At 29.6% G+C, this 12,791-nt stretch overlaps 1 protein-coding gene across 6 annotated transcripts in view; it reads right to left on the bottom strand.

Moving 5' to 3' along the window:
* mahj (LisH and WD40 domain-containing protein mahjong) overlaps positions 1–12,791 on the bottom strand; it is a 113,746-nt gene that overhangs the window by 21,481 nt on the left and 79,474 nt on the right. For all 6 annotated transcript variants that reach the window (XM_075372421.1, XM_075372419.1, XM_075372420.1 and 3 more), the window contains 5 exons: positions 10,697–10,927; positions 10,413–10,593; positions 6,866–6,937; positions 2,819–2,958; positions 1,423–1,507 (listed from right to left, as the gene is read on the bottom strand). In XM_075372421.1, coding sequence (XP_075228536.1) covers positions 1,423–1,507; positions 2,819–2,958; positions 6,866–6,937; positions 10,413–10,593; positions 10,697–10,927 — 709 coding nt within the window. The remainder of the gene's footprint in view (positions 1–1,422; positions 1,508–2,818; positions 2,959–6,865; positions 6,938–10,412; positions 10,594–10,696; positions 10,928–12,791) is intronic.

A 12,791-nucleotide genomic window follows, 5' to 3' on the forward strand; every position in this document is an offset into this window, starting at 1 on the left:
GGATATATAGGAAGCATGGGGAAGTGAATTTTCATCTGTCACAATACTTTACAGGGCATGGCAACATTAATTTTTACTTGCACAGAATCGGTAGAAGAGCATCGATGGAATGTATGTATTGCGAAGATGATGTTGAGCACACATTTACTGACTGCCATAAATGGAGAGAAGAATTAGTAGACATCGATCTATCATCTGATGGTAACGGCAGATTAATTAATCACATGTTGCAGAGTGAAGATGCCTGGAAGAGGGTTGATTCAGCTATTAAGAAAATATTAACGCAGAAAAATGAGGACGAGAGGAGATTGGGGTTCTGATCTTAGTATAGGGAAGGGCGGATAGCCTCAGTGGTGAGGACTGGCATGCTGAGGTGTCCCAGTTTCGATGAGCCATTGGGGACTCCAAGGGTTTTCTTGATAGGAAAGAAAAGAAAGGGATCAAAGAAAAGACCCAATCATCACGTCAAGACAATCATAGTATGGTGTGGCAATATATATAGATGGGCATATCAATAGACTCAAAAGAACTGACCGGTGGGCCGACCTGCCATGCCGGACATACAGCCGGTAGTGGGAAGGCCCATTTGAGTACAACAGGCACTCCCCTGGGTGGCACAATACCAACCAGTCGGACCGGCCCAGGGGAGGAGAGTCAAAAAAAAAAAAAGTATTTTTATGGAAAACTAGTCGTAAGTTCCACATATCTGGTTATACTTGGGCAAACTTTTTTTTAAGTAAACTGATCAAATGGAAGCAGAAAAAATGGGTTTCATAAAATATTTTAGCACAATGTAGATAACCTCCATATTTCAGTTTCAAATGTTAAGATGAAAGAAATGACGCATTTGGTGATATATTTCAGACTTAACAGCAAAAAACTTTTGACTTTTCTTGCAAAAAAAAACCAAAAAATTTACAATATTAAAAAAAAAATTGCAACAGGAAACATCTTAAAATGAAGTAACAATACATTACAATTATTGCCCAGGGTATTTCTGAATGGATCTTGGCTGAAGCAAGTTCTGATCTGATATCTCTTAGGTAATCAATGGAGTGGTGCTTATCGAAATATGTTACCTTTAGAAAATATAAATATACTGGTTCCTGAGTAATAATGTAACTGCATCCTTTATTACCTGATTGTTAAACAATACCTGGAACAACTTAAATCATTCTGTAAACTGAATAATTATTAGTAAGGATTAAAATGTTACTCTTTAATTATCCTCTTCTGATAAATCACCAAACTTACACGAAAAGGAGTTCAGCAGTTTATAAAAATATCATAATTCTATGTTGATAAATAATCATAACATTAATAATGTCAATCATTTACGAATACCCAGTCTACTCATGAATTATACTTATGATCTGATATTAAATGATATGGTATTAATTTTACCCATCAGTTTATACTTACAGTTGCAACTTCACCTCTTGTTCCAATTATTCTATCTTGTGTAAGTTTACTGAATTCAACATAATCATCCTCAACCATAGAAAATCTGCAAAACAATAAATTATTAGAACATATTAGAGTAGCGGGTGGTTTTTAATGATATAATTTACCCATAACTCAGAACTTTATATTTTAAAATAAGAATGATGTGAAATGTAGCTAATAACTTAATACACATATCATCCGTTTTTCACTATTTACTTGTCTCTTTTGACAATTGACTCAGTTTTCTACTATTTACTAAACAAAAATATTTTTGTTCATCAAGAATGAGTTTTGATCTATTTTAATTATTATACTGGAACAACCACAGAACCACTACTGATTGACAAACTGAAAACTTTTAATAACTATGATTGTTGCACAAACAAGCAATAAGTTACCAATCACTTATGATATCCCAATTTGGGAAAGAATCCATCTAAACTATCATAGAAAATGAAATCCCATCTGCTTCTCATGCATCATATCAACAATTTTTCTTTATGTAATAATTTATTAAACATTTTATGTAATGAGTAGAAAAAACTTCCCCATGAAAGATGTACTGTTCACTAGACTGAACAGTACAATAACAACTATATCCTTCTCTTTCTGTCAGATTTTTAATAAAGTACAACAATTATTTGTAAAAAATCAAACAAAGATATATTAGTCAACACAAATACAAAAAAAAGGAAAAACTGATTTCTTATAGAACTAAAAATAAAATGAACTTTAGTCATGTTACCAGTTTCTATAATTTGCTGTATATGATTTTTAGGAATAAAATAAACTACTCCCTCCCCTTGCAAGTACAGTAGTGATGTTAAAAATTGAAAAACGTATTTACAGAATTTTTTTTTCTGAAAAACTAGTATAATAATTAAAGTATAAAATTATTACAGATTTTATAAATCCAAACAATGTTTATTATCCTTCTTAATAAATAAATTTGTATAATATTAGTACATTGTGCAACTGAATTCTATTTTTTAAAACAAATCAGTACATTAGTGGTTCCCAAACTTTTCCGAGTCGCAGCACCCTTTTTCAATTAAAATTTTTCCATAGCGCCCTACCCAAAGTAAAATTATTACTACTTATAAGCAAGAGATAAAAAAATAAATAAAACTCTTGAATCTTCATTATTTTTTTTAATTTTATTAACATTAAATTAATAATTATAAATGTCTTGGCTCAATTAATTATGATGCTTTTACAATATTTCACGCCACCCCTGTGAAGAGGCTGCAGCTCCCTGGGGCATTACGGCGCACAGTCTGGAAATCACTGCAATATATAGATGATTCTTACATAGAGTTGCAGATTTTTTTTTCAACTCAAGGTAAGAAATATATCACATATTATAACTTACTTCAACTCAAAATAATTATTAATTCCCCATAAAGCAGACAAAGGTCTTCTCCATGTTGAAGATGTTAATAATAAGGAACCATCAGAACTAGCTTGAAGATTAGAAATATATGATTCATGACATTGGTAAGTGGCTTCTTCCTATAAAAAAAAAAATACCAGCATTCAAGAACTTAAAAGAAAAGTGCCATTACATTTTTGTTTAAATTACACTACAAAATATATATTATGTTTGTGAATTTCTAAAACATACTAAATAATAGTAAATTATTACGTATATGTTACCAGCAAATTGTAAATTTCCTAGGAAGATCATGAAATGTTCAATATTTCAGGGAAATCATAGATTGTAGGCAATCTATGATTGCCTACAATCTTCTTTGAAAGAACTTCTTTGAAGCCCTAGGGAAATTCACAATTTACCTGATTTTACTTGGGTAAAATATAAAATGATCTTTACTTTACTGAGCTTACTTGTAATTGTAAAATATGTTATCAATGAATATTATTAAATATGATGAATCTACACTAAATAATAAGCATGTTTAAGTGTATAAGATTGACTATACAATATTCTTAGGGAATAAATAAATGAAAACTTGGTAATGCATTATTAACATATAAATGTTTTATTTAAAAACATAAAAAACAATCTGTTAGTTATTCTATTCATAATTATTCATTAAAATTAAAGCTTTTATTTATTACAACATATTTTGAATGACATAATATACCATTATTTTACATTTAATGGGTAAGCAGGATTTTTGACAATTACATAAAAGATAATCCTATCTACTCGTAATCGATTCTTGCAGTTGACCTTAAGGATATATACTTGTTTACTGGAACATTTTTCTAAATAAACTTCCGTACACACTTGTCAAATTCTCACCTATAATGTAATTTATCCAGAGCACCATATTTGGTCCTAATGGTGTATAGATTACTGTCATTCTTTTCCAGAACAACCCCATGATATTGGGCAAATCTGTTTTTGATCTATCAACTTGGGGTATTGAAATTGTCATGTCACCTATTTCAACTGGTGAATGGAGTTGATCTGATAAATTTTCATTTTCTTTGCTTGTTTATTTAATCTTTTCACCAAAAGTTTTCTAGCTATTGAAATGGCATTACTGTTGGTAGTTGATCCTCAACCTAAAACTTAACTGATTTGCTTGATCTGCTACTTTACTGATTCCTTTATCTACTTTCTAATTGGGTCCTTAATCTGCAACTTGAGTGATTCCTTGATCTGTGTCTCGACTTGCTCCTTCATCCTTAGGTTGATTCCCATCATTGATTATTGTAGTTAATATTTCTTCAAACTCACTGCTCACTGCAAATATTTTTCAACACTTCAGCAGGAAATTTGGTACTTGTAAGACCAACTCTTGGCTTCATACCAAACATTGCTTTATAAGGGCACTGTCATATACCTGAATGAAAAGCTTTGTTTTTCATTAACTGTCGTATCAAAGACCTGTAGAACATTTTGAAGTTTTATTACCTTTCATTTATGTTGCTATCATATTCTCAATGTCTTGGTTTACCTGTTACTCAGACCCTTGGTTTTGATTGTCTCTAGGTTTACCGTGGACGATTTTTAACTCTGGCTAAAGGATACTACTTGGTTAATAAACTCGTGACCATTATCAGATTGCAAAGTGCATTCCCACCGGGTTGGTCTAGTGGTGAATGTGTATTTGCAAAACAGTTAATTTCAAAGTCGAAAGTTCTAAGGTTCAAATCCTAGTAAAGGCAGTTACTTTTATACGGATTTGAATACTAGATCGTGGATATCGGTGTTCTTTGGTGGTTGGGTTTCAATTAACCACACATGTCCAGAATGGTCAACCTGATACTGTACAAGACTACACATCATTCATACATATCATCCTTGTTCATCCTCTAAAGTAATACCTTACGTGGTTCCGGAGGCTAAACAGAAAAAGAAAGAAAGAATGCAAGGTGCACCTAACAGTAGAAATATATTTTAACAAATTATATGCAACATCTGTTTTCATTTACTTACAGGAGAACATAAAATAACAAATTTAGTAAGGTAGTGAATTTAAAATTACCATCAGCTTTTGACTGAAAGTCAATCAAATTGAATTAACAGCAACTGTTAATTTGAAAGTACAAAATGGGTTTGGAAACAAAACCCTTCTGAATTTTTAATGTTTTTTACTGACACACTTTACATGTAGATAAATAAAGTATAACCATTTCTCATGTTACATTAGTGTACTTTATGGATGTCTCACTAGAAATAAGACTGTTGCCACCATATCTTGTAATAATATATACAGAATGAATGACATTGAATAATTAATAAACAAATAATATTTTATGTTGTTTCCAAAAAATAATATAAAGCTGAGGTTTACAGTTTAATTTGCGAACACCAGCAATGTCAAACACATCGTATTTTCATAATCAGTAATACTGTTTAGAACTTTTTGTAGTGTACTGTCTGGGGATTTTACAGAAATTAGATGACAATAAGATCATCATATTCAGCCCTGGTCATGACATTATAATGGTTGCCTTTGGTCATTTCAAGCTCAAAGGTGTTTTCCCACTGAATTTGAGATTTGGATCATACCACAGAATTCATCTTCAATAGATTATTAAGTACTATACGCACCAATATACTATACAATGAAATACTGACTCAATTGAGTGTTTGTGTATAACTACCCCATGTGTTGCCGATGCTGGTATTTACTGTCTTCTTGTGTCTCCCATAGCTCCTTTCACTCTTACTCAGGAGTGTAAAGTGGAGGTGGAACCTTGACTCATCACTCTATGGTGACTAGGCACGGAACTAATTTCAAACACATTTGTGTCTATGCTGTAAAGCTACGCTTTCAAATTCACTTGCATTGTGCACGCAAGCAAGTCATCAATAAGGTTGTTCTCAGACTAGCTCTGCTCACCAGTAAAATCACAACAACATGTGGAATGTGCTAATGTGAAAATCTGTGCATAATTGTATGTACCTATCTGTTCGCTACTAATGTTTATCCAATTAGTTGTGTGCATGCTTGTTTGTGTGTCATAAGGTAAGAATCCTATATTTATTTATATACAGCTATATACTTATACACACTTATACTTTAATACAGGTTCATCATATTTAATATTCATCGATAACATCTTACGAATAACCTCAGTAAAATAAAGATCATTTTGTATTTTATCTAAGTAAAATCAGGTAAATTGTGAATTCCCCAGGGACTTCACAAATTCCCTGAAAGAAGTTTAGGCAATTTATGATTTCCCTGAAAATTGGACATTTCATGATTTCCCTAGGGAAATCTCAAATTCCCTGATTCTACAATTTGCCATGCTAATATATATGTGGTACAAAAACAAAAGTTTGTTTCATGCTTTAAAAATACATTTACTTCAGTTAAGTACCATAACCAGTTGTACCCAACCTGACAAGAGACAAAGTCAATCCTGAAAACAACAAGGTCATCCTCAACAATAACAAGTATCTATTAATGCCAGGCTTAGTAGGCAAGGCAAAAAGTGAAATGGTTGTATGCTGTCTTCTTCACCAAGCTGAATATATTGTTGTTGTATTTAAGTATCCTAAGCTACCAAAATAGTAAGGATGTTTAGCCTTACAAGTGACACCTTCATTCTATTTGCCGTAGAAACTAGTTGTACAGTTAACATCATTAATCTTAGAAAAAAAACTTTAAATCGGATTTGTTGTATCTTAGATTCTTTACACGTCACACTATAATAAAAACTGGTACAGATAATGAAAAAATAAAACTTACAGTACTCATTTTTTTACAGAACAAATGTGTAATGTATGTAAATATGTTGTTTAAACTCATAAGGAATATATTGAATAATGCAGTAATAAAGAATAAAAGATCATATATTAAAACAAGCAGTGAAATTAAGAATAAATTATTTTAACAAAATATAAGAAAGTAAATTCTATAATATTTACTTTATTAAAAAAATATTAATTTGTCACAAAAAGTGAAAAAGAAAAAATTATATATGAATTACTTACAGCTCCACTGTGTAGATTGAACATTTTCACTTCACCCTGATGTGTTCCAATCATAAGATCCTTATCTTTCGACTGTAAAAACCAGCAGTATAAATCAGACAAAAAATGAGAACTTATAAAAAATATCTAGACACCCACCTCCATTACATGAGGCAATAGAGGTGCCCATCCCTTACTTGTCTATAGGCAATATCTGACAAAAAATGTCACCTGCTCTTTATGAAAGCAAAATAATTTCAAAACAATAAAGAGCAAATCCTATTTTACAAAGCAAAAAGTATACATTTTAAAGTTTACCAGTTATTAAAACATGTTTTTAATTTACAGTTTACTTCTAAATATTATTTAGAAAATTTAAAATTATAATTATTACACAGCTATCACAAACTTCAAATCACTTTCTAATCAGAACTATATAGTGATTTATATCTCCTTAAATGTGGTCTTTATCGAGTCTTATTTTTTGCTTTCTTGTACGAAGTAAAGGAAGTATTGTGATCCTGAAAAATTTTGGTCTTCAGATTTCAACGGAAATAAGCATTTTGACATCCTTGAATCCATTTTGACTAGTTTCGACGTGACGTCTGTACATACGTATGTATCTCGTATAACTCAAACGATTAGCCATAGGAGGTTGAAATTTTGGATTTAGGACTGTTGTACCATCTAGTTGTGCACCTTCCCTATTGACTGCAATCGACTGAACCAAAAGTGTCCAAAAAAGCCCAAAATTCCCAAAAATTGGATTTTTTCTTAACTGCAGTAGTAAGCCCTCACTGAGAGCTTTTCAACAATATATCATAAGTGGTACTTATTTTCATTGGTTCCAGAGTTATAGCCAAATAAAAGTTTAATTAATGATATATTTGGATCTTGCAAGGAAAGGCACATCAGTTTGAATCAGATTTCATCTCTTTTTTTTTTTAAATATATTGATTTATTCATAATTAATTATTAACCCGTAATTATAAAATAATCTTTACAATAAATAATAGTAATAAAAGGAAAAAAGTATTAGTGAAATAAAATTGTATGTACTTTTAAAAACGTGTATATGCAATTTAATATACATTATTACATATGTGTATATGTAATAGATTTGGTGAAACATCTGATTATTTTATATTAATTGAAAATTATAATTTAGAATTGTATTATTTTTGATTTTCTAGTTTAATTTCTAACTTTATTTAATTATTCTGGAATTTCTGTTTAATTTTTGTCTACATTAAAGTTAATTACAGAGTGACTGAAAAATAGACCCTGACAAGAACAAAATATATTACTGAGGCATACATGCCCAATCTTTAATAAATCGAAAAAAATTCTTATCTTTTAGTTCATTACTCCTCTGATATTGTTGGACATTATTCTCCCTAAGTCGAAATTGATCATCATTTCGTTTGTATGTTTTTTGTTGACAATCATTTAATCACTCTTTGGTTTGATATAATTCTTCTGATCTTAATTTGTGTACATGTTCTCTAGTTTTAAAATGTTCTCGCTTTATATTCATCATCCTCTCTTAATCATTTTATTCTTTCCTTGTTCTTAAAATTTTCTTCCTCTTAATGTCGTTTTTCTGAGATATGTTTTTTCAAGATATGTTTCTTTTTCCTGTATGATTGTTTCATTTTAATTTTTCATTATTCACCAAATAATCCAATAATAAAAACTGAATATTTTACACCGTAAAGTCGAAATTAACATTTGTAACCAGAACACAGGGGTTCACTAAATGGAGTAGTTTATTATTATTAACTTTTATTTATTATATGACACACCAGAAATCTGACTGATTAAACTTTTGTTAATCAGCATCTCATGAAGCTATGAATAATACTGCATCTAGCAGTACAAATAATAAAGGGACTTTTACTCTATCCTAATACTTCATGTAAGATTGTTGGATTAATAATTGTATAAGTATTTGATGTTAAAAACTAATATCTCAGCAATTGTATAACTGTCCACTTTATTAAAGAATTGTAGGATCATATCTCACTTTCACATGAAATAAGTTTAAATGAACTACAGCAAAAAATGCAGAAGTCATGTGGTGTCCACATCAGTTTTTATTAAATAGATCTAAAACAAATAAATAACAAAAAAAAGAAAAAGTTTACTAAAAAAGATTATAATAGAAAAAAATTATACATAAAAATAAGCACTAAAACGAAAGTTCAGAAGAACTATTGAGTAAAATTTTCCTTAGATAATGAAATTCATTCTTAAACATATTTTTGTCCTACGTAGTTCTTATTTGACCAAGAAAAAAACAATATTTTAATTTCTTTCACTGTCTAACTGAAGCTACAACAACATAATAGCTAAGGACAGGAAGTCACAGAAGTTCCAGTTTTAAAAAAATAATCTGATGTGAACACCACATGACTTCTTTCTACGCCTATTAAATTACATATAAACATATTTTTTAAATGAAAAGTATTTTTTCTTTTTTTTTGTTATTATTGAATTATTTATTGTAAAACTTTTTTTTCATTGGAAGTTAATAATTATTATTAAATCAACATATTTACATTAAAAAAAGTAGATGAAGTTGGATTCGAAGCGATGTGCCATCATGTTTTGATCCATCAAAAGGGGAGGTGCACAACTAGTATGTTATAACAGTCCTAAATCCAAAATTTCAACATTCTATGGAATTTTTGGATGTCCACCCAAAAATAGTTTTTTGAGTCATGTGAGATATATATGTATGCACATACATATGTTCAGATGTCACGCCAAAACTAGTCAAAATGGATATTTCTGTTGAAATCTGAAATTTTTTGCGATTACAATACTTCCTTTTCTTCATACAAGGAAGTAAAAAGTGATCAAGTTATAAATAACTGTTGTGAAATGTTTTTTTTAATATTTATACTTTTCACATGAGTCTGGTCATGAGAAATGCTCACATCCACACACTGGTGAAATCACATACTTAGGCTAATGAAAATCAACTTGCATTAAAATTGCTTATGAGTCATCATCATATAACAAGGATGAAGTATAAATAAAAAATTAAATAATGGGATAAGGAATTTTTCCATCTTTGTAAAATGATATAGACTACTGAGTTCACTTAAGAATACTGAATAATTACTGAGCCACTAATACAAATTAACTACACCCAACAGTACTTAATTCTGATGATTTATGGAAAGTAGTTATATGTGACTTTGGCTAATGGCATTTTCACCTTACATCTTTTATTTCCAGGAAACTACTCCTTTAGGCACTCCGAGTGTTGTGAAAGCAATAAGTTGAAACGGCTGTACTTTACCATTTCAGTTAATAAATTGCAGATTATTTTATTAAAATATTCATGTTTTTCTTAAATTAGCAATTAAAAATTTGTGACTATGTAAAAGAACAAAGAAACACTATTTTACAAAGCAAAGAAGAAATTCAACAATCATTATATTTTTAACCATATTCTTAACAGTACATGTTAACTAGTTAATAGTTTACTAGTTATTAAAACATGTTTTTAATTTACAAATATTTTTTTAGTTATCAGGCTACCGAAAGCAGTACTTACAAGGAATACACAGCAAGTGAAAAAAATATCATCATCTCCCAGACGAAAAGTTTTAACAGGGCAGAACCGAGAATGAACAAGTCTTTGGTCTAAACGACGAGAAGTAATACCTTTAGCTAACCTCATAGTAAAATTTGCTGGAGCTGAATTTTTAGCCTTAGGATCAGGACATTTATGAGGTCTGAAAATGAAAAGGAATCCATATTTAGTCATAACACAACAAATGAAAAATAAATTAAGATTAAAAAAATTGATTTAATTGAGAAAAAAGAGAAGATACTTACTCAAACAAGTTAAACTGAGGACAGGTAACCATAGGATTCTTGCAAAGGGCATGCTGATTCGTAAGGTATTCCGTAATAATAGAATCAAGGGTTACGTGACATTCTTTAAATATAGGTACATTACTCTGTGTTTGCTGTGGTGAAATAATAAATTGATTTGGTTCAAAACACAACTGTTTCTGAAGTGATCTTGATGGTGTCCCATTTGATGGATATTTTAATTCCGTTTTCCTATAACCAGTAAACAAAATGAATGTAAAAGATATGAAAAAAAAAAGTTCCTTTTAATACATCCTAATGTACACAACCACTTGCTCTAAGATTAACTTTAAATGCAATTAATGTACCTTAATGTAATTTTGTAGCGTTTCTTAACCCTTATTTATTTAAATATATTATAAAATACTCTTGCTTATAACAGTGTAAAATAAGTACATAAAATAACAAAATATTCCCTATGTTCTGATTAAAAAAACATATTTAAGAGAAGAAAATTAGCAATTCCAAGAGTACCATTTCATTGCAGTTTTAATAGAAGGATATATCTAGTTAATAGGCATATAATTAAGAACTCCTATTAAATTATGCTGGTATATGTGGTTCTCAAGACTGCTCTTTAAAGTAACGTAGTAAAATAACACAGGTTTGAAACTTAATTGGGTTTTTAAAAGTAAATGTACATTATTATTACATTACTTTGTACTTTTAATAGAATTTTTTTTTATAAAATCCATTCTAATTTGAAAATTTTTTACTATACAAGACAATTGAAACGGAGTGTTTTGAAACACTCAGAACATTCAATTTCAATTTTCTTATAATGTAAAATTTTATGTAGATAAAATATACAAGAATCAATATTAGAATTTTTAATGAGTTTAATTTTTATTATCACACATTTTTTACTAAAATGCACCACTGGGCTGAAAATTGTAAAAAAAATGAGGAGTTTTGATCACTTGTGGGCCAGGACTCATGAATTTTCCTAGATATAGTGATTATAAAGAAGTATATCAGAATCTTTAAGTATTACATGACCATTTTGAGAAAACTTTTTCCCCTAATTTTTGGTCATTTTTAGTGATAAACCTATCCACCCACCAACAACAAAAGAAAAAATTGGAGATATTGTAAAAATATAACCTTACACCAAATTTCAATAAAATCAGGAAAATTTTAGCTCAGTCCTGTTTGTAACACACACACACTAATATTATTAAAACCAATTTCTAAATCCAGGGGTCTGATCCCTAAAATGAATTTTCCAATGAAAATCTCATAAAAAAACTTTTGGTTGATTATACAACTTTTTTTAAAACACTATGTATGTATATCATAAAGTAAAATAGGATCTGGTTATGGTAGTAAATTTCACCCCTTACAATCTGATAATTAAAATGTTTCGAACATCTCAAGAAGTGGTATCCTGGAAATTGGAAAGTATGATAAAATGCCAACATCTGAGCTCATGTTTTTAATGCAATTTACCATAAATCAAAAAGATAGGCAATGATATGATATAAATGGTTTATCTCTATGCTATTCTTATTTATTTACTGATGCTTAATGAATGAAGCAGTTTATTTAAAGAAGTAAGACCCTATAAGTATTTAATTTTAGAAAGTATGAATAAATGAAAATTCTTTTAACATTAATAACCGAAATATTTTGAAAGGTTTCTAATTTATAGTTTTACGACAGTTTGAATTCTGTCCCATAATTTGAGCCCCCAAGAATTTCAGTGTAATAGCAATAATTAGGGCAAATGCTTTCAATAGCTGTCTAAACTGAAAACAAAGCATTTCTAGGCTTTTGTATATCCATACCTTTCCTTGATCATCAGTAACAAAATATATCCTGATTTTATTTTCATTTCTACAAAAGACTCCTTTCTGTCTTAAACCAGAATATGTGTATCTTTCCTGTTAGTTTTAGTATTAAAACCTAAAACTCAGGAATCATGGGATGAATCTCTTTTTATTCTGTTTTTACTGAATTTGGAAATAGTTTTAGGGATAAATTTATCTAGGTAACTAAAATATTGGGTGAACAGTTAAAGCTTACACGTAATGTTATATTTTGCATCATTTTTCAT

The sequence above is a fragment of the Lycorma delicatula genome, chromosome 8 (assembly GCF_047948215.1).
Source record: "Lycorma delicatula isolate Av1 chromosome 8, ASM4794821v1, whole genome shotgun sequence".
NCBI lineage: Eukaryota > Metazoa > Arthropoda > Insecta > Hemiptera > Fulgoridae > Lycorma > Lycorma delicatula.